Source organism: Ascochyta rabiei, chromosome 21 (genome assembly GCF_004011695.2).
Source record: "Ascochyta rabiei chromosome 21, complete sequence".
In the NCBI taxonomy this organism is placed as follows: Eukaryota; Fungi; Ascomycota; class Dothideomycetes; order Pleosporales; family Didymellaceae; genus Ascochyta; species Ascochyta rabiei.
Genome location: NC_082425.1, coordinates 675,418 through 701,812, shown reverse-complemented (window position 1 = coordinate 701,812; position 26,395 = coordinate 675,418). Strand labels below are relative to the sequence as shown.

Here is a 26,395-nt window from a genome sequence, read left to right as displayed (position 1 = left end):
CACACGGCACGCCATGTCCCCACACACATGGCTGAGCTACGTACGTCTCGCCCACAGGACTGGAGGGAACAGACGGTAGATGATACATGTGGAAGTCGTCATGATTGCATTACTCTCTGTAGCCCCAGGCTCCACGGCCACAGCCAGTCAGGTCAGTTCTGTCAATTCTGTCGTGCATGTTCGAAGCCCATATCTACCCCGTTCGAACTAGGTCAATAGAGAGAAAGTGAGAAGAAGAAAAAAAATGCCAGCAGAGCCCATGCATTCCCAAGATACCCTGACATCTCCACAAATGCCAGTTTTTTTTCCTCCCTTTCTCGCAAAGTACTTGCCAGTCCTTTTCCTCGCAAAGCACTTAGGCCTTCTTGGCGAACTCAACACGCAGGATGAGATGGCCGAAACCGACTGGAACGTTGTGTTAGCAGAAGTGAAAGAAAATATGGAAACAAAAACTTACAGCCGTCCATCTTCTCGCACGCCTTGGCAGCGTCCGACCGGTCTGCGTAGCTGATAAAAGCAAAGCCCTTGGCTCGCCCTGTCTCGCGGTCCTTGGCCAGGAAGACTCTTGTGACGTGACCGTAGCGGCTGAACATGTCGCGCAGATCCTGCTCCTCGGCCATCTCGCTGACGTTGGTCACGCGCAGTGTCGCGCTGTCGTCGCGGTCAAACTTGCCGCCCATCTTCTCGCCGCCGCCCATCTTGCCGCGCATGTGCGGGGGCACGTAGCCACCGCTGCCGGCACCCAGCCCGCCGCTGCCGCCAGGCGCATCGTCGGGCATGTCGGCGGGCGCGTCGGCGCCCTCGGGGGCCATGGTGTCCTTGAAGGGGCACTTTGTTGTGAAGTGGTCGCCGGAGCAGATACGGCACTTGATCTTTGCGTTCTTGAGCTCGAGCTTCTTCTTTTCCTCATCGCCCTTGTCTTCTGTCGACGCCTTCCAGTTGGCTTGTGGGCGGAAGAGTATGTTCTCAGCGACCGAGACGGTGTCCGTCTGCGGGCCCGCGGGCTTGCCCTTCTCCTGGCCGAATTTTGCCCATGCCTTGCGCTCGGCCACGCGGGGGTTGACCACCTGCTTGATGACACTCTTCTTGATGCGGCGCGTCGTCTTGACCTTCTTGCCGTCCTCGTTGATGCGGTAGGATACAATCGTCTCGGTTCCGTCCTTGTTCTTGGTCACCTGCTGCTGGGGGAGCGCGAGGTCGTTCTCGTCCTCCTCTTCGGCCCAGTCGGTGCGGCTGCAGATTCTCGTCAGTGGATTGCGTGGGGTTGAGAGCATGTGTGCAGCACTCACCCTGCTACGCGAGACATGGCTGCTGTGTGTGGTGTGTGATGTGTATGTGTGTGTGTGTGTGTGTGTGTGTATGTGTGTGTAGGAGCGGGGTCGTGCGTGTGGATGCTCCTCGTGCCTTGGTCGTCGTGTGTGCTGCCGCGATTCAAAGATGGAGTGGTGGGTGGGGCAAGAAATGTGCGATGCAATATTTAGCGCCGCCTAGCGCCCCTGTCCTTCGACTCACCGCGAACGAAACCCAAACAACGTGAACCAGGACCAAGTCTGAGTCACGCACTCATGTCTCAGCAGCCCTATTCACAAGCATCTAATCGAGGTTCCGGATGACGAGGCCTACGAGTAAGAGTCGGGATGTGTTTGTTTGAGGAACTAGGGTGCGAGAACGGAGAAGCACAAGACACCAAAGACCACCGCAATCCCATATAGCATCCAACTATCAACTCTCCGATCCTAGCTTCCACTGCACGCGTCCGTAACGAGGACCCGTATACTGCCCCGCCTGCACTGGCTGAGGCTGCTGTATCATCACGTCGCTCGCCGTACGTGGAATGACCTGCGGAGGTAGATGTGGAGTGTTGCTGCCAAACGCTGTATCACTGTTACCACGCACGAGTGCCGGTACGTTGGCACCCATAGGAGGTCTTGGGATATGATGGGATGAGTGAGGCGTGTGCAAGACGTTCGCGAAGCGCTCAGGTGGCGGCATGATCATCCTATATCTCCGTAAGTAGGGTCACGACAAGTAAACGGGCTCGTCAGACTCTTGGGGCGTGGCGCTGCTCCTTCTGCTGGCCGACACACTGCCTGCTGCGCTTCCACTGACACTGGCAGCATGGTACGTTGCCGCATGTTGTGACTGGGGTGTCGATGGTAGCCAGCCACTGCTCGTGATCCCCTCCGTATCCATCAGACGGTGTAGCAGATCTTCAGTGATGACAAGCAGGTGCTCGTAGGCAGCCATCCGAGAGTCCTCCTTCGCCGAAGTGCAGTGTAGATACGATTTGCTCGTTGGATTGTGTTCGACGATGGCGGCGCCAGTCTTTCGTGAGGAAGCTGGAGCGAAACTTATCACGTCGAGACACCGATTCGGGCCGTAGATTGCTCGGGCGTTCGCTGCACATCGTTAACATCTGAGCTCAACGATATCGCGAGACCATACCCAATATTCTTGCCCTTGTGCCTTCCAAAGAATCCTCGCTGGCCTTGTCCTCCATGCGGTGTAGTATCTTGTTTGCAGTCCTTTCCAGATTCAGGCTTTCGTGACTGTTGCTCCTGTGCTTCATGTCTCTCATGGATTCGATCATCTTCGTTGGCTGTGTCTACCTCTTGGAATCGAGTCGACCTGCCGGAGGTGGAAGACGGGACCGAGCTGACAGTACTCCCAGTCTCTGAATATTTCAACGAATGGACACGGCTGGTCGAGTTGAGCTGAGTGGCCGAACCGAGGCTCCGGAAAGAGTTGACTCTGGACGTGTTTGGTGTGATGGAACTTGACCGGGATCGCGAGCCGTCGAGTTGACGATTGAGACGTTTGGTCTCTTTGTCTTTTTGTTTCAGGGCCTCCCACGCTCGACAGTCGTCGCCAATCTCCTTCCACGTCTTGTTGGGCGAGTAAAACGCACTATCCTTGTGCCACGGGCCCTTGTCGAGAGGAGGTGCTGCGTCAAGGTCTGCAATGCGCTCGGCGAGGGTTCGTTTGCGTCCCGATTCACCTGTTCTGGGTGTGCTTGTGCCAGTGCTTCGCCTGGGGGTGCTTCTGAAGGAATATGGGTCGACGCGCGGGAACGAGGGTGAGGTCCGTACCCTGCCTAGGCTGGGTCTGGGCCTAGCAGACGGATCCAGACTGAACGACTCGTAAACAATGGGAAGGCTATAGGGTCGCCGCTGTACGGGCAGGCAAGGGCCACAGGTTGAGATGGTATGGAGGGCGAACGTGGTGGCGGTAAGGTAGCGGAGCTGCTTTGACACTTAGTACTGACCTCATTCTCGAGCTTGTAGGCATGGTGATGATCAGAATGAAGGCCGTCACTGACATTGATGAAGGTTATCGTCCGCAGAAGCGGAGAAGAGGGGCTGTAAAAATGAGGTTGTAGGCAGCTGATGAGGAGGTTTACCGAATGATAGATGCTGGGGTAGGTGAGGTTCGAGATTGCCTTTAAAATCGTTCACAGCGTGGAGCACGGTTGCACTGGCTGACACTGGGGCAGTCATAACTTGGAAAGGGAAGTCTGGCGCACCGTTGTGGTCACAAATCGCGACTACCTTGTTTGGTAGCACTAGCCACCCACGAGCGAGAATGCCTAGAGGTAAGCGCCTTGTCAACAGCATTGTAGAGGCTCTCCTATTCTAGAGGATCTCATACCATACTCTCAAGACCCACACGTCAACCTCGAAACATTGTCCCTTGCCACTGCACGCACCACCCTCTCTCTCGCGTTGCAGAAGAAGCTAGCTACATTGTCAGCGGCAGGCCCTCAAAGGTACTGCTGGAGGCCTTTCGCGTTAATTGTGCTGCATTCAGATCTAAGAGAAGTCGCTAAAGTCTTGTAGTATTGTTAGAGGTTGCAAATACCTTAAAGGATAGCAATAAACACCTCTTGTATTGTCAAGGACTGTTGGCTTGTAGCCGAACTTTCTCTGCAACACGAGAGCTTCTCGCCTGATTTGCGACCCCCCTAACCAACACTCACCACCTGCTCCATCGCCAACCCAACGCGGGTATGCCAAAACCGTCTCAACTCCTCGGTACTCTCCGTATCGCTCGGCAAGCTCTCATGCAACGCACCAGCCCTAAACCCCTCCGTCATCGTCACCCTGCCCGTGCCGCGAAAACCAAAGCCCTCATACATGCGCACGAGCCAGGCATTCTTGGGGTTCATAAAGAGCAAGATGCGGGCTTTCTGCAAAGAAGCGTCGTTATCGAGAGGCAGTGAACGAAGAGTTCTGGTACTCTCTATGGCTAGCTCAGTGCATGTGTTGACGAGTTTTTTAGCTAGGCCGCGTCCTCGGTGTAAGGGTTTTGTGTATAGGTCGTATAGATACCATCTTGCCTCGGTCTGTGGATTCTCGGGGATGGCAAGGTTCATGTCTGGGGAGAAGTAGTAGTCTTCGTATTTCAGCGGGCCGCGCAGTGCGGCGAAGCCGGCCCATTCTCCCTCGATCAAGGCAGTTTCATCGTCGAGGGGGGTGGTGTCGTTGCTGGCTACGCAGATGAGAATCGTCGCGTCGCGAGAAAAGCGTTTGGTCCAAATTTCGAGAGGTAGGGCGCGCTCGGTGGCGTGTTGGGAGACGAAGCTGGCTGGGTCCGTTTCTAGAGCGGCGAGACGTGTGATGCGGAATTTGGTGACCAGTTCTGCGAAGCGCGCGGACGTCCGAGGGACGCGGATGAACTTGTACGTTGTCGGGACATGATTTGCAGCCATCTTGTCGCGATTTGCGGACTGGCTGTGTTGTTGACCTCGAATTGTATATGTTTATGCCACCAAGAGTTGGGCAGTCATCAAGCGTGCCATGGCAAGTTTATGGCGCAATCGAAGCTAAAGAACACGCTGTCCTCACAATAACTCGGCATTAACATAAGTCAGGCAGAGTACACATTGGTTGTGGTTGTCGCATTGTACCATCCGGAACTGGAAGGCGAGAGATGAGTCATGCTGCAAGCCCTTGTGGGTACATATGGTAATGATCAGTTGATAGAGGGATATGTTTTTGGTTAGCACCCACAAGATTGAATGCTATGCCACTACTTCAGCGGTGGGTTTCCCAAATCATTCATATAATGCGAGAGTCTTTCCCCAATTGAACGCTGCGTAAGCCGTAGCATATCACATTGCTGTCCCAATCCTAAGCATGGGGTTGGACGTCAGTAGTTGACCTTCCCTGCGCGTCGACTTGGACTGTCTGCCCAGCTCTGCGTAAATCCTTCGTTGTCTTCGTTGTCACTCTGATCCACGTCTCCTAGATCGATTCCGGTGATTTCCTCCTCATACGCGTCGTCTTCAGCATCCTCATCGCAGTTCCCACCGAACTTCTCAGGGCTGAAGATCGGACTCGTAGCGATACGTGGACGACTCTTAAACACGCGGTCGTAGTCAATGTCTCCTGCCAGCAGATCTTCTTTGGGTGTCTTTTCACTGCTCCCCACTTCCTCGATGGCTTCAAACGACTTGCGAGTGCGTGGCGTATCAAACTGGTTGACGGGGAAGAGTGATGATCTCGACTTTGGGTTTTGCTTTCTGGCAGTCTCTTGCGAAGGGGCGAGGGAGGCACGGGGTCGATTAGACATGGTGGCCATGCTCAGACGTGTGCGTTCCAGAAGCGTCGTGACATTGCTCACCCCAACATCGTTGGCCGAGGGAAGCACCGTCGGTGGAGCGATGGGGAGGTCGTCTGGCGATTCGGGCACGGGTTCAAAGGATGGTGTTCGAGAGAGAGTCATGCGCGTGCGCTCCACGAGAGACATGGACATGCGAGGTTGAGGCTTCTTCACGGGCGATGGAGTCGCGTTACCAATCGACGTAATGATCTGATCAGCAAGCGCCTCTTCTGGACCCAGGTTGGGGGCCTCTAAGACAGGAGCTGAGCGTTCGAAAGAAGGTGCGGGAGATTCGGTAGGCGATGACTCTGAGAAAGGCGTTGCCTGCGAAGGTACCGGCGAGCCCTCTGAAGGTAACGGGGATGATGACGCTGCACGAGCATTGTGAGCCACTGCTGTTGGTGTGGGCTCCGACTCTGGCTCAGGCTGGAAGCGCCGACGAACAGGAGACTGGGTGGCCGGCGACTTGGGCGCAGCGATGCGCAAACTGGACAGCCGATCCACCAGAGTTGCATCATAATCAGTGGGTGTCGCTTTTACGAACGCCCGTCGCTGCGGATGCATGTCTGCGTTGCTAGACAGGCCTTCGAAAAGAGCCTTCTGCTCCCTCACGAGCGTCTTGGGCTCGTTGACAAGCGTCTTTGGCTCCGTCTGCCAGGCTGGACTCGGTGGCGCCTGTGCTGTCTGGTTGTAATAGAAGAGATTTTTCGTCTGGACTGGAGAACGAGCAGGGGCAGCTGATGACGTACGTCGCCGGCGAGTGGAAGTAAACGCCTGCTGAGGCTTTGACTGTGAGACACGCGACAGCTCCGAGTCCATGTCGGTCAAGATGTCCAGATAGCTCGATCGCAATGCTGGTCGCTTCACTACGCAGCTCTTGACTTGTTTGGATGGGGGCAGCTGGTGCTGGATGTGGCTTTCAAACTTGAAATTCTTCGCAGGGGCTGGTGCGTTGTGGTTTGTTGCTGCGTGTTTGGCGGCGTCACTGCGTAGCTCTGCATGGAAGGCCTTCCATTGCTGTAGTCTGTTCTGCTGTTGTTGGACCCTTGATTGTAGATTGTCTAGCAGTCCCGCTTCAGGCGCTGCGTCTTGCAGCTTTCTCCCGCGCTCTACCAGATGCCAGAGTTTGTCGAATTGATTGCTCAAGAAGGCATCACCAGCTTGCACCTGGTCGCCATGCAGCATGACGCCGAGCCACTTCTGGTTGCCAATCCAGTTGTCTGCGAGCTGCCGCTTGATGGCGTCGGCTTCCCTCTGCGGCACTGCTGGTCTCCTTGCTCTTGGCGTGTCCACGCATCTGCGAATGCGCTTGTTGATGTCCTTTGCCTTTGCGTCAAGCGTTTTCTCGAACTCGGAGAACTTCAGCCTTTGCTCGTCCTTGCGGCGCAGGAGATTGACGAGTGCAGCTTTGTGGGCAATGGCAAGCGGGAGCAGGGAGCGCTGGGCGTCACTTGACAGGGTGGACGCGGTTGCCAGTTTCCGCGCAACGGCCGCGTTCCTGTGGTTCCCAGCTCTTGAAGGCAGCACCTTTTTGAGGACTGCAGCAGAGAACAGGGCCAGGATCTCGAAGAACTTGTCGCCCTTGCACTCGTCGAGCATGGTCTTGCGCAGGACCGACTCGCGGCCTAGGACGCCGTTCTTCTTCAGTTCGTTCAGCCATCGGTAGAGGGCGGCGCGGAGGTTCAGGGACTGCAGCGGCTCGAGGGGTGGGAAGAAGGGGCGCAGTTTCTGTCACGAGGTTCAGCATGCCCTCCATCTGATGTGTGTCCAGACGCACCTGTGCAGCCTCGTTGGGGTCCCAGATCTCGAACAGACGGAAGAGGGCCCACTCGGCGCCGCTGATGCGCTGCTTCTGGTCTGCGTTCTTGGCGGAGAAGGATTGAGTCGTGATGTTTGGCCAATCGTGGCGCAAGTCCAAGTCCAGCAAGCGCAGGTTGGTCACAAACAAGCGGATGTCTGGAGCGGGGAGCGGGTTCGCAGGCAGCTTGGTCGCTGTCGCTGTCGCTGTGGCTGTCGCTGTCGCTGTGGCTGTGTTTGTTTTGACGGACAAGCTGCGCGCATGGGCGAGGCGCGTCGAAGCGACGGCATGGGAGGGTTGCGCGGTCGGATTGGGGTTGGGCATGGCGTCAGGGCGGAGGGCGACATAGGCCGCGTCTCTTCGCAGTTAGCAGCGCAGTGCGGGTGCGGCTGCAATGCATCTGTCGCCTTCCGTCGTGGTCGTGCAACCAAACGGGTCAGGGTCAGGGTCCACGCCTAACGACGACCGCGGCAACACGGACAGAGACACGGGCCACCATCCCTATCGCTGCCGTTGCCCTGCGACAAGCGCCATGTTTTCTCCGCCGTGAACATCCCGCACTCGACCAACACCACTTTCCGTGCAAGACGCCCGTACTTGACACCGACCCAACGCTCCACCGCCACCGCCACCGCCACCGCCGCCGCCACCACCGCCGCCGCCACCACCGCCGCCACCGCCTCTCCACTCCCTCCACGTCCTCCACCATGGCGGTCGACGAAAGCAGCCAGACCAATGGCGTCGCCGAGCCCACCGCGGGGCAGCTGGGCGCGCACCAAGTCAAGCAGACCCGCTGGACGGTCCAGAGCGGTATGTCATGAGGCACGCGGCGTCCTCTGTATGCCGCACGTCCGCTCCCTACTAACCCCCCCGGCAGTCCTCGCAGACATCGAACACGGCTACCCCGAGAGCACCGACTCGCCCGTCCCCTTCTTCCACCTGCTCGAGCGCCTCAAGACCACCAAGCGCGCAGGCTGGCGCCGCTTCGGCATCGACGGCTGTGAGAGCATCTCGGACCACATGTACCGCATGAGCATCCTCACCATGATGGCTCCGCAGTCGATCAGCGCCAAGCTGGACATGCTGAGGTGCTGTCGCATGGCCCTGATCCACGACATGGCCGAGTCGCTCGTCGGCGACATCACCCCCGTCGACCCCGTGTCCAAGGAGGAGAAGAGCCGTCGCGAGTCAGAGACGATGGACTACATCTGCACCAACCTGCTCGGCAAGTTCAACGGCGGCCTCAACGGCCAGGACGTGCGCCAGATCTGGCAGGAGTACGAGGACAGCGAGACAGCAGAGAGCCTGTTCGTGCACGACATCGACAAGATGGAGCTGCTGCTGCAGATGCTCGAGTACGAGCGGAGCCAAAAGTGCGAGACGGATCTGGGCGAGTTCACGTGGGTCTCGCAGAAGATCCAGAGCCCAGAGATCCAGGCCTGGGCTGCCGCCGTCTTCCGCGAGAGGCAGGCGCTGTGGAAGAAGGCCGGCAAGACGTGCAGCTGGCGCGCCGACACGGAGCCCAAGGACGCGGCGTAGTCCATCGACCATGAAGCACTCCACGACGTGACGACACAGGATACAGCATTGGGTGGGGCGAGCGACTTTGGCGTTTGGGCAGCATAGACCTAGATTCCTCCCATACCACCATGACTTACGACCCTCGCGCCTTGCACACACACACGCACCAAGCAGCCACAACCACGCACTAAGCAGCAACCAACGCCGAGTCCCTCCGCACCACCTCCTCCCCCTTGTTCCCCGCCATCAACTCCCTAATCCTCCCCGCCGCCCCAGCATCCACCATCTCGGTACTCCTCGTAACCCTCCACCCACCACCCACCTCCTCCTTCCCAATCGCACTCCCAGGCAAGCTCTCCTCAAGCTCCAACCACCACACGACCTCATTCTCCACCGTCTCCCTCGCACCTCGAACGCGCATGTAGTAACTCGCTCTCACGACAACACGCTCCCCCACCTCATCCACCACACAGCCTGTCACCTCGACCTCCCACCCCTCCAGCAGCGGCACCATGGCGCCCAAGTGCGCCAGCAGCCCGTCGAGGGTGAAGGCGCCCTGCAGCTTGGGCGCGCACGACACGGCGTACGCGGGGCCGAAGGTGTGGGAGAAGTGGGGTGCGGCGAGGGAGCGCAGCGCGGCAAAGTCCATGCGAGTGTCGAGCGAGGCGTTGTGTCGCTGTGCGTGTACGAAGGCGAGGGCGGTGCAGTGGAGTGCGGTGTGTTTGCGCGACGTGTGGAGGGTGGTGGCGGTGGCGACGTCGGCGAGGCGGGCTTGGGGTGGGGTTGAGGTCATGATGCTGGTGTTTACTGAGATGGACTGGGTGAAGGTGGAATGACGGGAAGGGAAGGGTGAAGGTGGAATGACGGGAAGGGAAGGGTGAAGGTGGAATGACAGGAAGGGAAGGGTGGAGGTGGAATGACGGGAAGGGAAGGGAAGGGAAGTGAGGTGAGGTGAAGTGAATTCAAGCGCATGGAATGGCACCGTCTTGAAGTGATGTGACGTAAATCGTATACACGACATGCTCCCTCCATCCATCCATCCACCCACCCCCTCCCCTCCCAGCGCATGCAGCGAGACCAGTACGCACAACGAAATCTTCCCTCCAAGTCCCCCTATCCCCAGCAGCGAGACTGGCAGGAGGCTGGCCCGCGCACCGGCTTTCTTCGGTCCCTCACGGATCCCCACAGCGCTGCCGTTGGTTGGCGGCCTGTGTTCTGGGGTTGCCCTGCCGTCGGTCGCGGCGGCCGGGGGGTTCGCAGTTTGGGACCGAACTGCTAGTGCCCGTCGTGCCCGCCCGCTGTCAGCTACTCCCCTACTCAATCGCGACGTGTCGTGTCGTGTCGTGACGTGACGGGGCGTGACGTGGCGTTGGCGGTGATGTTCTGCGGTGCTGGGATTCTGTTGCATCGTGTGTATGATGCAGGAGAGAGCGGTGTTGGAGGCGTGGAAGGCTGCTGGGCGTGTGTGGGTGACAGGCTTGATGAGGGTCAATCGGGGTGAGGGACTGCTACTGCAGGTCCTGTCCAGGCGCTTGCGTGGCAAGAGAAGACGTCGAGTGGAGGTATTGCGATGCTGTCGATGCACTTGCAACGATTTGCACCTTGCCTAGTGGAGGGGGACCCTGGGCTGCTTCCTTGCTGCGCCTTGTCTCTGCGTGCGCTTGCTCCAACAAGTCTCAAGATCCTGTAGCTTCGGGCTGGAAGAGAGTGTCGGCTGTCGCGGCTGTAGGTAGCCTGGTGATTGCAAGGACAGCCACAACAGCCGTCTCTAGATGGCTTGCTGTGCTGAGCCTCACTAGCGAACGCTTGCAGCTCACTCACTTACCTGAGCCTGGGAAGAGAAGAGAAGAGAAAGGGTCCCTACTATCACGGGACGAGTCCACGACATCTTACGAGCCCAATCATCCCGCTCTACGTCTGGCGACTCTGGCCGCGGGATAGTTCCTGGGACGCTTGAGTAGCGAGGCCCGGTGGAGACATTGTCGAGATAGTTCCTGGGACGCTTGAGTAGCGAGGCCCGGTGGAGACACTGTCCGTCCGTGCAACACCGTCACCGCTACAGGGTAAACTGCTCATGTCCATGTCTTGCCCACCCCACCTCCTCACATGCAGGACGCTGGAAGTAAGCTTCTGTGAAACGTAACCTCAACCGTCCGGCCGAGTCGAGAGCTGCTTTTTTTCTCCGATGCAGAGTCCTTGGCCATGCGCAGTCACTTGATCCGACACAATGGGCGGTGAAGCACGCCTCAGTCGGCCCGCACCGAAGCCTCTTTCTTGGGACTTCGCTCCGGTTGGCTCAGGAGGCAGCGACTGCATGTCGTGCGAAACCCGTCGTCTTCTTCGACATCGCACCCAACTCGGGTCCGGCTCAGACGTGGACTGCAGCTTGTTGGATTCTTGACAGCGGCATCGTGTCTTCGTCACGACGTTGCGAGCATCAAGCACTCGCTTTCGCGTTCTCCATCGCGTTCCCAGTGTACGGTCTCGATGCTGCAAGCGTGCGGCGCGCAGCGATCCTAGCGGGCAAGGGTCTGAAGGAGGCCACTGCGCAGGCGGGCGCTTTGTCGTGGTATCGGACAGTTTACCGGATGGGTCCCTTGCGGCATACCTAGCCATGGGAGACTCACCTTGCTCGAATCCTGTCTCGTTATCCTTTTGTTGGCAGAGTTTGGCAGGCCCGTCTTGTCAAACCCTGACTTTAAGGTCTGTTCGGTGCCACACTACGAGCTGTCTAGCGCGTGCTTAGACACAGCCGATCGCAGCGTCGAACATGTTCTTTGCACGGATGAGTGCTCCAGTGTATCCATCATGTGCCAAGGGCGTCTGGCTTCTGCCGGCGTGCTGGCAGCGTGTTGCGGTTGTGTATTCGCGTCGAATACTTTTTCTCGATACAAAAACGATGGCAGTGACAATGTGGAGCTGGGCACGCACATGAGCGACATGCAACAACCAATGTCGCTCCAGTCGGAACCTGGGAGCATCCGTGCTATCCGAATGCGACAGGCGCGAAAGGCTCTTCGTCTCTACGTAATCCCCAATGGTTTCGTTTGCCCATACACTCTCGGACTGCTATGGCCCTGATGAGCGTTCTGACAAACGTTCTGAAGGGTATGCCCTTGATCCATCTAATCCCCGGCCTAATGGACTCTAGGTAAAAACATGAACGGTAGGAACTGCACCCGTTAGAGTCTTGCTAGGCTGTGCAATTGGAAAACGAGGAATTGTGTAGGTAATCCAAGTGGACAGCGGTATTGACAGACAGTAAGTCAGCATCTCACGCATTCCACTTCGATGTATTCTTGCCCAGGCGTCAGTTGACAGGACTAGGTTTTCTCGTAGAGCTGAGCGATTCGTCTGCCAATTCGAAGCGCTCCCCCCATACCTTTCCGAAGCGTGTTGCATCCCCTTGAGGCTGGGAGCATCATCCACTCACTTCGAGCCTTCCGATCGAGTCTGAACGTCGCCCGGTCTTAAACATGATGTTTTAAACAACTCCGGGGCAGCAGTGGTGTGGTGTGTCGGTGTGGTGTGACCTCAAGGAATGTATCAGCTACATTGAAAAGGGCCATGTGCGGTTGCGTCAGTGCGAGGTTACAATTCCAGAGGGGTCGGTCGTGCCCACTCATGGCAGCAAGGAAGAGGCATACTCAAAGCAAATTCAATGATCAATGCCAAACGCAGAGTGCGGTGCATCAGACGGAAGTTGATGCAATACACTTAATGGCTCAAAGTGCGGTCGATCTGACTACGATCTCTGTTTGACATCAGATGGACGTCGCAATTGCGGCCGATTGTTTGCGTATATCTGTTTCCACTTCCAGTTCGCCAAGGTACTCCACTGCGCTGTATGATGCTTGCGTGGCTGCTGTGGTGTGTCTGGAAATTCTAGTATGCCGATGTGCGACACTTATAAGAAGCCAGAATAGTGGAACAGCTATAAGCTGTCATCAGCCCGGCAACTCTATTGCATGTATTTCGACACATGGAGACGGCCAATCATGTTTCGCCACTAGATATGTTGTAGGGTAGATCCTCGAAGGCCAAAGACTATACTGTTAATCGCAGAGACCATCTGGGGTTGAAGGAGTGCCAAATTGGCTCGGTAGATCCTCATAAGTGTCTGAAGCGTGACAGTGCCTAAGCCTCGCCGCACGCACTTTGAGATCCGCCAGTCTTTTGCACGTTAGCGCTCTTGGGTAGCAATACAGCGCAGTCCCGGAACGAGTGCGTCCCATGTACCTTGATCCTGATGTGAGGATATTCGCAACGATTGCGCGCAAAGAACCAAAGGATGATGGAGCACCTTGGGGTGCATCAGCCGGCTCGTTGCGGCCAGCTTGATGGTGGTTCAGACCAGCTTCACTTTAGCTCGTCAAGGAAGAGCTTTCGGCGCGTGTTCAAAACCCGGATTACGAAGTGGCTATGACGAATGAGCAAGTCGGACACATGTTGTAGATGCGCAGGCGTAAAAACGAAATCCTCCCGTTTGACACGCAGGCTCTACGTGTGCAGAGAGAAACTTGACTTTGCCATTGCTAATGTTGTCTGTGGATTTCCTTTGGCTACTCGGACTGGGAGCTTCCACCCCGTAGTGGGCGGCGCACACCAGGCCGCGGAAGAGCCAAGGTGTGCTGCTGTCGTCGTTACGTACTGGATCGTAGCTGTCGCCATTTATGAAGGGCTTCGGAGCCCGCGCCAAGCTGACACAATCTATAGTGCCGGTACGCAAGTCGCCGTTTGCAGTAGTTCGCATTCTTCCCGAGATTTGTAGATTTGCCCAAATTTGTACAAATCTGGCGTGAAGCTCTTTCGAAGTGACCGTGATTCATGCAGCTTCCACTGTAGGCCGTTCTCACATGCATGCCGGACTCCAGTTCAAGATGCACCTTGGTAATCTGTCCACTTTCCTGGCCGACACTAGGCTCAGCAGCTGAGAGTAAGCAGTTCGTGGACCGGAGTGGGTCTTGTGGCAAGCAAGCACTGCAATCAGGTGCCCCGTCGAAGTCTCGGCCTTTGCAAAGACGCCTACCCGCGTCAAGAGCTGCTGCATCAGTCTTGTTCTAACTTGTAGCGTCAACAGATTATCCATCCATAGCATGCGGAGAATGAGCTTGACACTCTTGTTGCGAGAACACAAACATGCTGCTCGCTGCCGAGCGGCAAACGTGCCGTGCGGAGCATTTCAGGGGGCTATCGAGAGATACTTGTGCACGCAAGCCCTGCTTACGTGCAAGACGTGCTGCGTACTCCAGCTACAGTAGCTAAGTACTGCGCCTCGGTATGGTTGATCGAACCCATCACGTCGTCTTTTCGTGGTCTCTGGCATGTTCTGCATCAAACCCAGTTGATGGTGCAGGCCCACTCCAACAAAGAAACGAATCGTATATGCCGATGATATCCACAACAACTGCTCCGTGACACTGAAGCTCTGTGTCATTACCAGCTGTCATTACTGTTAGACGGAACGTGCAGCGATATTGGAGTAATCCCTGTCGAGTTCGCAGTTGGAGCTCCGCCATAGCCCACAAGTGACGACGTGCAGTGGGAATACCCCTCACTGGAGCGCCAGAGAGGGTTATTTTTGAATTGCGACTGACTGCGATTGGGGAACTGAACCAGGGGTGGAGATGGAAGCAACAGGAAGGACCTTTCAGTTCTACTTGTAGATATCGTCTGTGGATTTTCCTGTCCGCAGGTTAGAGAGGAGGCGGTAGTGTACAGTACATCCGTGTGGATCTGATAGATTGAGCCGTGTAGCTACGCTTGAGAATCCCGAAGGTGTTTACGCATACGTTTCGGAAAGTGCTCATGAGGAATGGCCTCCGGGGCAGATATGCCGATCGGCTCCCATTGCGCCACTGCACCCGCTGCTACGATTTAGGTGCATGAAGTCTCATATTGCACATGCCTTCCTGGTTTAGAAAGCGTTGGCACATCATTTGATGCGCTTTGAGCGCGACTAGTGGATACACGCGAGTGAAAAGATAGGCCAGATTGAGTGAGGGCGGGATACACGGATATCGCAATCAGCGTGCAAACAGAAGCCATGGCAGATTCGCAACGAGAAGAAGCAAGTGTGAGAGTGAAGCGATGGTACGTCGTGAGGAACTATCTCTTGATTCCATGGTCAGAGAACTCGCTAGCTTAGGACAAGGTCTGGAAACTTTCCATGCATGGCAGAGCCCGAAGTAGCGCCTGCCACTTGCTTTCGTAGCCGATGGTTCCTCTATTTTTCTCCTTCACACCAGCGCAAAGGCCTCGTGTCGATAGATGAAAATGAAAGACAGTATTGAAGCAAAGATTCCAAAAACCAGCGCCACCGTTCCCGCTTCCATGATACTTTCCAATACCAACTCCGCACAAAAGTCAACCTAAACACCATCGCCTGGAATATCAGGTTACCCAAAGAAAAACCTTGACTACGCAGCAAGTGCTCGTCCGTATTGGCTCGCAGGCGGAGGTTGGGAATTTTGATCGACACATCCGGTGAGCTTGCGCAATGCTATCTCAGCAGCATCCTCCTTCGCTTGTTCCATGAAAGCTCCATCGTACCAAAAGCGAGCTGGGTACTGGCTACCGTTCACCACAGCAATGGTGGACCAAGCAGTGCGGCCACCTGTGCTTTTGTTAGTGCTGAATCTCATGAATCGCAGAGGACTACAAACCTCGACGATCAGATACATCCTGGTACTGGATCTCCCCAAGCTGCCTGGCTTGACAGTGTTCTGTAAAAATCAATTCAGCAACTCAGTCGGTCGGGAAAGCGAAGCGAACTTACCCCTGAGTCGATGGGTCCAAGGCTGGCTTTGCGCCATGTTGCAGATGTTGCTTAGAAATCGAGCTGATGGTGAGTAAACAGAAGCTGAACGGTGGTTGTTGAGAAGTGCAGTGGAGGATGGTTTGAGTTCGTAGCCACGGGGTTTTATACTGTAGAGTGTGCGTTGAACAGAATAAGAGGTCATGAAGAAGGAGAGCTGGACGGCAACGAACAAATGCAAACACCCGTAACGTAAGTCATGCTCCCTCTAACATCAGCGTCAGATAGGATACAATAAGATGTGGGAAGCCGCGCCCGACTGTGAGGTCCCGTCGCTCCAATTATGTTTTTTGCATGAGACCCGATACTCTGGCACCAAAGTTAGGCCATTGTGTTCTAAGCGGGCCGAGAATAGGCGTGACGGCAAAGACACGGATTGTCGACCCTACCGTATGATGGACCTACTATGGAGGAATAACAACGAGGCTGAATTGTTGCAAAGACTACCACATACAGTATGATGTGATGTATTTGCTTGATAGCCGTATGCATGGCTGGAACAATCATTCGAAAGCTGAAACTTTCGCCCAAGAAACGTATCGGTACCCACATGCTGCGAGGCAACATTTAGTGTCAAGCGAGCCAGCTCACCGTGCGCTCTAGGCGTGCATTGTGACCATATCAGGAGTGAAGATTCTACGGCTGTGATAGCACTAGCAGAAATCCCGTAAACATGCAGGGCTCTTTGCCTTGATTCTCATTATGAATCGTCAGGCGGTGGGAAAGGCGTCAGCACAAAAGGACAATTGAGCCCGATGTTTGCTAGCGAGTTAGTGCGCACTGTCATAGTGGAGTCACTCGTTTGTAGTGTTGTCTTGGCATGCATTTCCTGAAGTGGCGGTATCACAATCACATGGCCAAAAACTTCTGAACGGGTACCTGCCTTTGTACTCCGTGTGGCACAATACTCCAGCCAGATGACAACAGAGCGATCGTGAAGCAATTGTAGGGCAGCCAACGAGAGCAGGACGTGCGAGCATACTTACCTTTTGCGGTCAGTGGGCCTTAGGCAAAGGATTTAACCAAATGTGATGGCGATTGAGTTCATTGATAGAGCATGTGGCCCTTGTCGTTATTCATACCGATAGTGCGGATTATGACATGCAATGGATCCAAGAAGTATCCAAGTAATGACCGATGAGGAGTGATTGAACCAAAAGCGGTGACGTTCCAAGCTTCCAAGGGGAAGGCAACCCAATGAAGCAAACGATGGCAGACCACCATGCGTAATCGAGCTTCAGAACTCCGGCCAAATGCATGAGTCCAAACTCGCCGTGTACTACTAACGTCACAGGGGATGACAGGAAGCTGCATCCCCGCTAACCCAACAGATTAAGTCTGACAGCGGAAAGAAAATCATGTACTGCAGTTTACCGAGCAAGCGGGTCTCCCGCCAGCGGGGCAGATCCCGATAATCAAACATTGTTCCCAGTAGAGGAAAACTAAGCCTGGACAGAGGTACGGCGTAACGCTGACGGTTGTTTGCTTGGGCTCCCGACGCGAGTGTTCCGACTGAACATCTCATCAATAAGCCGTTTGGGACCAATGTATTCCATGTTCATCTTCAGTGAAGCACTCCGAATGAGCGGGATGTGTAACTGCGCACTTTGCTTGGAGGAGAACCGGCGCTTGATACAGTCGTCTACAAGGGCCATAAGGCCAGTAGCAACCACAACACTGGATATGTGATTAGCCGTGATCTCAGCCAATCTACCGTCTTTCACTTACTCTGCGATATCCGTATCAGAATGCAAGATCTTCTCGTCAGTGATGCGCAGATAGGAAGGGGGGACCCATCCTCCACGCGCTGCCTCCTCACGCGCCTCAGCCTGTGTCAATCGAACAGGGCAAATATGAGCGAGTGGCTCCTTCTCGTTGTCGTCACGGACGAGATAGTAAGATACTGTCTCCTGTTCACGTTCTTTCTTAACTATGCGTTTCCAGGAATAGTCATGACCCCAATGCTCAAAGACATATTTCTTGTGCGATTTGGCACCTCTTCTTTTGACCTCGAGATGTGCGTAGTTGGAGAACTCCAGCTTGAGGGTATTAGTAGGCAACAGCGCACGACCCTTGAAGTAGCCTGCATTCTGGGGACGTGACACCTCTTCTACATCGTCCTCGTCGGCGTCATCTACATCGTCCCGCACCGACTCGTACCCAGAGTCCGAGCGTTTAAGGCTGGTCGCAGTTAAGGGGCGGGTCTCAGACTTGTGGACCAAACTCGCGAGGGCTGTACTCGCACGCTGCAATACTGGCCGCTTTTCCGGAGGCGGGGTTTGGTACTTCCGTATTGAATGGCAGACCTCTCGACCAGATTCTCTGCAGTAACGGCGCAGAGAGAAATCACGAGTACGTAGGTCTTGCATGCGCAGATGATACAGAGTGTAGTTCTGCTTCTTATGGTGACGTTCCTCCACCTGCGTATCTACCCTCAAGTTCATGTTCCCGTCTATTGTTGCATCGTCGTGACGTATCGATATGCGTTTGGTAGTAGGGAACAGTTCAGCGAAGTCGCGGGGTGTTGTAGGAATGGCGTCGGTGGGTAGCGGTTCGTGATGGTGTTGCGGTACGTGGTACTCTGGCATGTCATCCATGTCGTCTGCGAGGTCTTCTTGTGATGTAGACGCATATGTGTCAACAGAACTACGCGCTGGCTGCGAGTACTTGTTGTGATCATCTTGGTTTGAGAAATAATCTTGACGACCTTCTACTCGTGCGTGGCATGTCTCGCTATGCGCCAGAGACGGCCGCCTGTCGCTGTATTCAGTCGGTGCGGTCTCGTACGAGTGGTCGCTGTCTGCACTACGGCCGGAGTGCGTGCTATTGCTTGACTGGTGTTGACGCCAATGCACGTTTCGCGACATGTTGCGCCGGTGTGGTATAGTCCGCAAGTAACAGAATGAACAAAACAAAAAGGACTCCTTGTTAATGCAGATTGTGATGCTTATTGAGCATGCGCAGCAATGTATCGCACAGCGTATATGTAGGACTGCCCGGGATAAAGATGGCGCAGTGACCAGAGACAACGCATGGAAGGGTGACCTGGCACGGGGCGCGGAAGCAGGGACCGAATGGGATTAACAGGAGTTCGAGGCTTTGCGTAGGCATGCAACGAGAAAACAGGCGCAGCAATACGGACGTGGGGTGCTGTCGTGGTCGCCTAGAGCACTCGTTGAAGGATTCCTGCTGCCGGCGATCCTTCTTCTAGCATCCCGATCGCTGCCAGCGAAGATGCCTGCACCCCAATGCAATCACTGCAGTCACTGCAACCACCATCTTCTTGGCCTGCACGAAGATGCACACTGCAGCGAATCCGAGACGCAGGAGCACGCCGTCGTGTGAAGGCCAGACCCGCTGACTTGCCTGGCCCCCAGCCTCCCTTGCAGCTAACGAATCATTTGCGGCCTGCCAGCCGCCAGATTCATCAGCTTGTCACCTCGCGCAACGCTCAGCACACCTCTTTGCAGTCCGCGGAGGTGGCACCACATCTAAGGCTGCTAGAGCGTACAGAAGCCATGGGGTTGCCATAACTGCTCACTCGGCGACACTCAGCGACGTACAGCGAGCGGCGTTCTGCAACAGCGACTGCTTCAGCGCGCAGCAATACCGCCTTATCCGCCAGGCTCCCCAGTCCATCGTCCGCTACGAACCGCGCAAGGCGGGACGCCGAAGAGCGGGACGCTCCCATGGCCGATCAGTTCCACGTGCCCGCGGTCCCTTTTCGTTATGACGGGCTATCCCGGCAGTCAGCAGACGATGAGCAGACCCTCGTGAACTTCGTGGACCGACATTCCACACAAGGCACCCCACTGTGACGGCATGTGTTGCAGTCGACCTCTCTGCGACGATCGGAATCGCGCGACTGCCCCTTAACAAGTGGTAGGGCTGTTGTGGCTGTCTTCCAGCATCGAACTAGAAGCGGACATCCATCCTCTTCCAGCGCTGTCACCTTCGCCATAACTAGACACGAGTCAACTATGTGAAGTCCAATGACACCAGCATCTGATGTTCAACTAGTCCGATCACAAACAAAAGTACCTGCTAGGAGTTCGGAGGCGCCCGCTTAGAACCACAGACGTGCACGTGACTATGTACAACACCGAACCCGACGGCAACTCCACTATTCCAACAGCTTGGTACTGCGAGTCATTTAAACGTATGTTCCCCTGAAGCTCAATCTGGAGTCCGCTGTGATCTACATCTCCAGGAACTGCCTCGTTGTGCATGGTGTTGGACCAATCAAGGGAAGGTACGTGTTGCTCCCAAAAGGATGGCAGCTACGACAACACTAGACGTGCGGCTTCAAAGTCCAAATACCAAACTAGACGACTAGCATATGCACTTCGGTGGGAACACGTTCTGTCAGGGCTATGGCCTTTCTGTTCGGTTCGAGAATCTGAAATCGTCATTCAATATGTCTGATCCTCTCCCCCGGGTCTTTGCCTCTTCCCCGCCTCATCTTCGCCTCCCCCAAACCATCCGGAGCGCAGATCAAGACCTTCAGACGCACAAGAATGCACGTAAGTGCATGTCTTACACTTCGACCGATCGGCTCACATAATGACAGCTTGCAGATAGGCACTGGTTGACACGACACCACACGCGGCTTGACGATTAGATACTGCGTTCATGTTGACCACTTGGAAGCGTCTCTGTTACTCAATCAGAACCACTCATCCTCCCCGCGCACTGTTCATCTCGCAGGCTACTGCTGTAGAGATGCCCAAGGCTTACCTCCGCACGCCCAGTAAGGTCATGACTGAGCCATCACGCTTTAGTCTCTGCAATGTAGGCTGTAGGCACCGACGAACGGAACAAGGTGCACAAAGAACAGATTGTGGAGAAGCCACTCCAATTCAGCAGTCCCACGCCTTGTGTCATAATCGATCATCCTTGACGTGGTGCTTCCGGACATGCTCATGTAGAGTGAACGGGCGACATTTGCCTCCGCTCATCTGACAACTCATCACAACGGCTCGGAGCAAATGTCCAACTAGGCTCAGTTGTGAGGCTGCAATGGAAGCCTAGAAGCGCAATCGGCTCGCAAACGCTCATGGTCGGTCCTTGGAGGCCTAGCCTAGCATACACTCGCCTCATATCCCCGAGGACCAGGATTGGAAAGTTCGCTGACACACACACACGTAAATCGGCCAGTGAAGATCGATCAGACCAGTTTTATTAGGCATCCTCTCAGTTGCTCTCTCTCGTAGGCACAAATAACATCTTGCACATCCGCCAGAACTCAACACAGGCACCCACAAAGTCTTGCAAAGGCCTGTGTCCCCCTCGTCCCGTGGTTCTCATCGTATCTCCTGTGTCGCTAGACTGCCTACTAGACACTGAACACTTGATCGATGATCTTCATAAATAAGACTGCTGACTCTGGACCTCTTACGCAGGAACCAGTAGCCGTACAACGATCAGCCTGGCGGTGACTATCGCTGAGACGGAGCTGTGTCCTATACAGGCTCAGCCTTATGCCAGTCACTGACTCGAGACCACAGTATTCCATAGATCGAGTCTCCGGACAGATTCTCCATGTCCATGTACGCCTGAGAGCTACAACGGCTCGATTATGGGCAGCGACGAGTAGGCATGAGAGTCGGGAGTTCGGTGGCTCGCGTAGCCAACTGATCATGGCAAGAGCGGGTCATCTTGCATATAGCTGTCTTGCACGGCAACGGTGGGTACAGCTGCAAACCAAGAGCTGGAAATACAGGTTTGCCAATCAAATGGTCTGTCTAGATGAACATCAAGCTTACCAAACGGTTAGTGTCGAGAACGTCACAGCGTCGAGCAAGAAGAGTGGAATACAACATTGGCGAAGTCATCAGTATCATTGCCTCGTTATGTAGATACAATGGTTTTACTCCGTTCCAGCCACTGTCGTGTATCCTTGGGTCGTTCTGGCACCGAAGCCATGCTAGGTCCCGCTCACTTTTGTGTCGAAACTTTTCGACCTATTGTTCAAATGCTTTTGTCCATCTCGCGTCCGTGCAAGCATCTAAGCAAGCTGACCGCAGTCGGCAATGACGATCTTGGCCTTGGTGGCACCGCTGGAGGAACCGTAGGATTCGACCTTCTTGACAACGTCAAGACCATCGACAACGGAGCCGAAGACGACGTGCTTGCCGTCCAACCACGAGGTCTTCTCGGTGCAGATGAAGAACTGGGAGCCGTTGCTAACAACGAGAGTTAGCAAGGGGCAGGGCGGTTAGAGGTGGTGTGCCTTACGTGTTGGGGCCGGCGTTGGCCATGGAGAGGATACCGGGGCCGGTGTGCTTCAGGGTGAAGTTCTCGTCCCTGAACTTCTCGCCGTAGATGGACTCACCACCAGTGCCCTGCAGGCTGTTAGCTCCGTCCTCGAATTGGTTGAAGGCATTGAGGTACTCACGTTACCGGCAGTGAAGTCACCACCCTGGAGCATGAACTGGGGGATGACACGGTGGAAGGAAGCGCCCTTGAAGTGGAGGGGCTTGCCGCTGCGACCGGTACCCTTCTCACCGGTGCAGAGAGCGCGGAAGTTCTCAGCGGTCTGTGTTTCGGATTGTCAGCAGGCATTCGATGTCAATTGCCAACTTTTCCGTATGGCGGGGTAACGGAAGGCAGCAGAAACTTACGTTGGGAACAACATCACCACGGAGCTCCATGACGATGCGGCCGAGAGGCTGACCGCCAGCGGTGATGTCGAAGAAAACCTGGGACTTGGACATTGTGATGTGTTCGGTGTTGTTGGGGTGGGTGAGGGAAAGATGGAGGGGCAACAAAGCTCAAGGTGAGGGGTGCTTTATACCCTTGCGTTTGCTGATGCACGAAACAGAGGCAAGAGCTTCGCCCATGTGGGTACCTGTGCATCATTTCTGCTGAAAGGAGCCATGTCTGTGGAGGGGTAATCGCGTCGCCCAGGCAACTTTTCCACGAGCACCACTGACGTTTCACCTGGAACGGTACGGCTGCCGACGGTCCAGTAAGTCTAGAAGCTGTCAAACGTCCCTTGTGAGCTTGAAATGGCCTGCACGTCGCATTCAAGCCCGTTAGACAGAGTGAGGGGCAGCTCCTGTGACGCGCCACGCTAGTGGCAACTGGTATAGCGCCCGCGACACGTGCGTCGGCGTACCTTCAGTTTCAGTTTCGCTCTGTACGACCTCATGCGCGGCAGCACCTTCAACAAGCACCCACGGCAGCCTCACTCGAAGATCATGCAACACAAAAGGTCCTGGTGCTCGATGCAAGATGACCTTGTTCCGATAGATAAGAAGGTGTGGTAGTTGATTCAACGAGATGGTCTTCCACCAGAACGACACTATAGCACGATCAAGTGGTATATACAGCTGCCGCTAACCAGGACTGATCGACAAACCATGTCTGGCACATGAAGAACAAAAGGCTACACCTGTAGCAAACGCCGTGTATCTAATTAGACGGTCTCAACGTCACTACCCGGACTGACAAAAGAAAGCTTCGCCTCCACTCAAACCAGCACCTCCTTCGCCTCTGCGGCTCTCAAGAACGCCGCTCGCTCTGCCGCATCTATGGCCTCAGCATCCTTCCACTGTTGAGCAATCTCAGCCTTCCTTGATTCACTCCTTGGCTCGAAAGCCATCTCAAAAGGGTCAGGCTTGATGATTAGAAGTGAGTTCGACTTATCCAGGGGCACTTCAATCTCGCTCTTGGTTATCGGGTCGACCTTCCTCTTCAAGTTGAAAGCCCACAACAGACCACCGCAGCCGGTAATGGTCTCATCACGGGTAATTGACATGCCAAGACATTGACGTTGTCCCCAACCGAACGACGACATACCGGTGATCGTGGGAAACTTGGTGAGCGGTCCCTGAAACGTGGGCCATCCGGACTCGAGCCATCTCTCAGGTCGGTAGGACTCTGGGTCAGGGTATTTGACGGGATTACGGAGGAAGGCGTAGTCGAGCGGCAAGATGCGTGTACCCTTGGGGATGAAGTACCCGCCGTACCAGTCATCAGCTTCGCATTCGTGGGCGACACCTGCGATCTCCGTTAGCTTGGGTCGGCTGCCATCAATGAACGAGACCCACCAGTTGGTACCGTAGGCTTCCATCGCATCGTTTCCTTGATACACGCGCGCAGGATGGGAAGATTCGGCATGTCATCGACCGTAGGAGGACCGTTCTTGCAAACGGAGTCAATTTCGTCCTGGCACTTGCGCTGCCACTCAGGGTGGTGGACCATGGCGACTAGGAAGTAGTAGATAGGACCAGTGACCGTGAAGATACCGACGAGAGCCATCATACCAAGCACACATGAGGCCTCATAATCTCCGGAGATGTTGCTCTTCTCAGCGGTCTCCAGATATGTCTTGGTATAGCATGGTTGCTGCTTGCCCTTCTCCATCTTGGCCCGGGTGTTATTCAGGTTCTTCATGAAGAACTCCTGCTGCTCGTCATGGCGCTTGCGCTCACGAAGCTTCCATGGGTTGATGGGCTCCGGCACCCAGTCCCAGAGAGGCGTCAAGACGTTGGTGATAGGGCCGGCTGGTGACATCTGAGTAAGAAGACCCCAGGCACTTGGTGTCAACGGTGTACTGATCGAATGATCGTCCCAGGTCAACGTGGCCATGACCTTCGAACACATGTCCTCAAGCGAGAAGCAGAAATCGTCTGGATTCTCTACGAGTCGCTGCAACCATCTCTTCTGTTCAAACTCCATGATACCATAGTATCTAGCGTTTGTCGATTCGGTAAGATAAGAGTGAGTAAGCTTGCGCTGACGAGCCCAATATTCTATCAAAGCGTTAGTGGAAAGAAAGTTCAACTATAGATGCGGACATACGATTTTTGCCCATCAAAGGCAGGTACTCCATGGATCCATAGGTACTCTTGGCGTCAAACAAAGACTTGATCTCTGGTCGATCAGAGTAGACCTTCGCACGCTTGATCAGGATCTCTTCGGCGATGCTCTCATCCGTGATGATCACGAAGTTTGCACCCAACATCTTGGTCCGATAGATCGGTCCATATATGTCGGCCCATTCCTTAAACTTGAGCCACATGAAGTCAATGGGCAGATCGTGAATGCGTCCCACCCATGGTATCAGTGCTGGGCCCGGGAGTCCACGACAGTTGTGTTTGGCGTTGTACTTTGAGATAACATCGACAAGGGCGTAAACGAGGAAGCCAATGACGGCAACGCCAACGGCGTATGCTGTGAAAGGATGCATCCTTCTGGTGTCGAAGTGTGTTCAATGTACAGCGATAGTTATGTCGAGCCACAGAGACGGATAAAGAGCTAGATATCATATCAGAACGCATTGCTGATTATGCACTCTTGTTCGGGTCCCCAAGTTCTGGATCTCATAAAAGTCTGACAAGGCTGCATGGCGTGGTAGCACCGAGCACTACGCTTATCCACTCCTTTGTCGTTTCAGAGTTAGATCGACTGCCTAACTAGCAGAGGTTCATCCTCACTAAGCGCCCGCTGCCAATCGAAGCGTCAGAAACACGACCGGCTCCGTTACAGCTGCGGCTATTTTCAAAAGATCCAGACGAAACGAGACGGATATCGATCAACCATACACGCCGACTAGCCGACTCAACAGCTGTGGTCGGGATTTACGGCGCCGACAATGACACGTTGAGATCATCAAGACATGTTTCACTGGGTTGCTCACGCAAGGCTAAGCGTGTGTGCTTATCGTCATCATCTGAGCTAGATGCACTGAGCCACCAACTGTCGCCACTCGTACCTAAGAGCGGACCCTCATCGAACCCATCAAATTCGAGGCAGGCTATAATAATCAAATATTGTTCGGGTACGCCGTATCATCATGATTACCGTAGCGGGCACAAAGCATTACTGGCACGCACCGGGCTTTGAGACGGCAGTTGTGCAGCGATCGTCCTGTGGCTACTTGAGGTGACCAGGAGAGGGACTCCAGCAGATAGCTCTCTTCAATCTACCTGAACACCATGTCTTCACTCTAGCAACCTCAGCACTCTGTCTTAGACATTTTTCCCGCCAGTCGGCTCATTGAGCGAAACAGACTCCCGAGCACGCTCATGAGATTTATTCGCCCACTACGGCACAAACTTTGAACCTCAAACTCGGGTTATACATTTCGAAGTATCATCCGAGATTTAAATTACCAACATACGTTACGCACAGCATTCATAATTAAATGTCTCAGATGCGCGTAACCACACACGGGGCATACGGGGCACACGGGGGAGATGATTGCAAACGGATGAGTGCTGACCGAGATCGTTAACTGATGACTATTCCCCGAAGCTTACAAAACAGCCTCGAGTTCAGGTCCAAGTGCGTGCCGTCGTGCAGTCTTGCCCTCTCGGACTTCGATGTGGGGAACCATAGCGTGAGCATGGACCCTGTCCAGTGTCAGCCTTGGGAGCTAGCCTGACAAAGGCCATCCCTGTTGACGACATCATGGACCATCGCGTGCCTAGACATCTCCGCCAGGTGCGCCCATCATCGCCCGATTTCAGGGGCGCGTCGTTCTGCGAACGAAAACAAACAACACCATCGTACCACGGCTGGTCGGAAGTCCGATGACTTCGGCAACTCACATTGGGGTCCCCAAACCCGAGCAGTGCTTGCGCGATCCTTAAGATGGATACAAAGGACTCTAAGCCTCGTGTTGTCTGCTTAACTTCACGCTGTCACGT

General features: G+C 54.9%; 11 protein-coding genes across 11 annotated transcripts, besides 7 other annotated features; 1 reads left to right on the top strand and 10 right to left on the bottom strand.

Moving 5' to 3' along the window:
• Positions 1-355: 355 nt before the first annotated feature.
• EKO05_0011064 (translation initiation factor eIF3 subunit g) lies at positions 356-1,306 on the bottom strand (the record flags this gene model as incomplete). The annotated part of the gene is made up of 3 exons (XM_038943855.1): positions 356-405; positions 458-1,233; positions 1,290-1,306. The coding sequence occupies 3 exons, from the start codon at positions 1,304-1,306 to the stop codon at positions 356-358; spliced, it is 843 nt and encodes a 280-aa protein (XP_038793318.1).
• Positions 1,307-1,312: 6 nt separating this feature from the next.
• Positions 1,313-1,369: a tandem repeat.
• A 353-nt stretch (positions 1,370-1,722) lies between these two features.
• EKO05_0011063 (uncharacterized protein) lies at positions 1,723-2,590 on the bottom strand (the record flags this gene model as incomplete). The annotated part of the gene is made up of 3 exons (XM_059637903.1): positions 1,723-1,999; positions 2,048-2,399; positions 2,446-2,590. 3 exons carry the CDS (start codon positions 2,588-2,590, stop codon positions 1,723-1,725), a joined length of 774 nt encoding a protein of 257 aa, XP_059493886.1.
• Positions 2,591-3,156: 566 nt separating this feature from the next.
• Positions 3,157-3,614, bottom strand: EKO05_0011062 (uncharacterized protein; the record flags this gene model as incomplete). The annotated part of the gene is made up of 2 exons (XM_059637902.1): positions 3,157-3,242; positions 3,320-3,614. The coding sequence occupies 2 exons, from the start codon at positions 3,612-3,614 to the stop codon at positions 3,157-3,159; spliced, it is 381 nt and encodes a 126-aa protein (XP_059493885.1).
• A 347-nt stretch (positions 3,615-3,961) lies between these two features.
• On the bottom strand, positions 3,962-4,708 carry EKO05_0011061 (uncharacterized protein; the record flags this gene model as incomplete). The annotated part of the gene is made up of 1 exon (XM_038943879.2): positions 3,962-4,708. The coding sequence occupies one exon, from the start codon at positions 4,706-4,708 to the stop codon at positions 3,962-3,964; it is 747 nt and encodes a 248-aa protein (XP_038793317.2).
• A 440-nt stretch (positions 4,709-5,148) lies between these two features.
• On the bottom strand, positions 5,149-7,723 carry EKO05_0011060 (uncharacterized protein; the record flags this gene model as incomplete). Its single annotated transcript, XM_038943951.1, has 2 exons — positions 5,149-7,329; positions 7,379-7,723. The coding sequence occupies 2 exons, from the start codon at positions 7,721-7,723 to the stop codon at positions 5,149-5,151; spliced, it is 2,526 nt and encodes an 841-aa protein (XP_038793316.1).
• Positions 7,590-7,633: a tandem repeat.
• A 292-nt stretch (positions 7,724-8,015) lies between the features above and the next one.
• Positions 8,016-8,106: a tandem repeat.
• Positions 8,107-8,938, top strand: EKO05_0011059 (uncharacterized protein; the record flags this gene model as incomplete). The annotated part of the gene is made up of 2 exons (XM_038943865.1): positions 8,107-8,209; positions 8,277-8,938. The coding sequence occupies 2 exons, from the start codon at positions 8,107-8,109 to the stop codon at positions 8,936-8,938; spliced, it is 765 nt and encodes a 254-aa protein (XP_038793315.1).
• Positions 8,939-9,107: 169 nt separating this feature from the next.
• On the bottom strand, positions 9,108-10,328 carry EKO05_0011058 (uncharacterized protein; the record flags this gene model as incomplete). The annotated part of the gene is made up of 1 exon (XM_038947389.1): positions 9,108-10,328. The coding sequence occupies one exon, from the start codon at positions 10,326-10,328 to the stop codon at positions 9,108-9,110; it is 1,221 nt and encodes a 406-aa protein (XP_038793314.1).
• Positions 9,586-9,656: a tandem repeat.
• Positions 9,742-9,926: a tandem repeat.
• Positions 10,243-10,290: a tandem repeat.
• Positions 10,329-12,425: 2,097 nt separating the features above from the next.
• Positions 12,426-12,451: a tandem repeat.
• A 2,888-nt stretch (positions 12,452-15,339) lies between these two features.
• EKO05_0011057 (uncharacterized protein) lies at positions 15,340-15,735 on the bottom strand (the record flags this gene model as incomplete). The annotated part of the gene is made up of 3 exons (XM_038943702.1): positions 15,340-15,536; positions 15,586-15,645; positions 15,699-15,735. 3 exons carry the CDS (start codon positions 15,733-15,735, stop codon positions 15,340-15,342), a joined length of 294 nt encoding a protein of 97 aa, XP_038793313.1.
• A 1,444-nt stretch (positions 15,736-17,179) lies between these two features.
• EKO05_0011056 (uncharacterized protein) lies at positions 17,180-18,604 on the bottom strand (the record flags this gene model as incomplete). The annotated part of the gene is made up of 2 exons (XM_038943816.1): positions 17,180-17,414; positions 17,466-18,604. 2 exons carry the CDS (start codon positions 18,602-18,604, stop codon positions 17,180-17,182), a joined length of 1,374 nt encoding a protein of 457 aa, XP_038793312.1.
• A 3,140-nt stretch (positions 18,605-21,744) lies between these two features.
• Positions 21,745-22,453, bottom strand: EKO05_0011055 (Peptidylprolyl isomerase; the record flags this gene model as incomplete). The annotated part of the gene is made up of 4 exons (XM_038943873.1): positions 21,745-21,922; positions 21,975-22,081; positions 22,135-22,275; positions 22,361-22,453. 4 exons carry the CDS (start codon positions 22,451-22,453, stop codon positions 21,745-21,747), a joined length of 519 nt encoding a protein of 172 aa, XP_038793311.1.
• Positions 22,454-23,211: 758 nt separating this feature from the next.
• On the bottom strand, positions 23,212-24,933 carry EKO05_0011054 (uncharacterized protein; the record flags this gene model as incomplete). The annotated part of the gene is made up of 3 exons (XM_038943857.1): positions 23,212-23,741; positions 23,792-24,496; positions 24,546-24,933. The coding sequence occupies 3 exons, from the start codon at positions 24,931-24,933 to the stop codon at positions 23,212-23,214; spliced, it is 1,623 nt and encodes a 540-aa protein (XP_038793310.1).
• Positions 24,934-26,395: the final 1,462 nt, after the last annotated feature.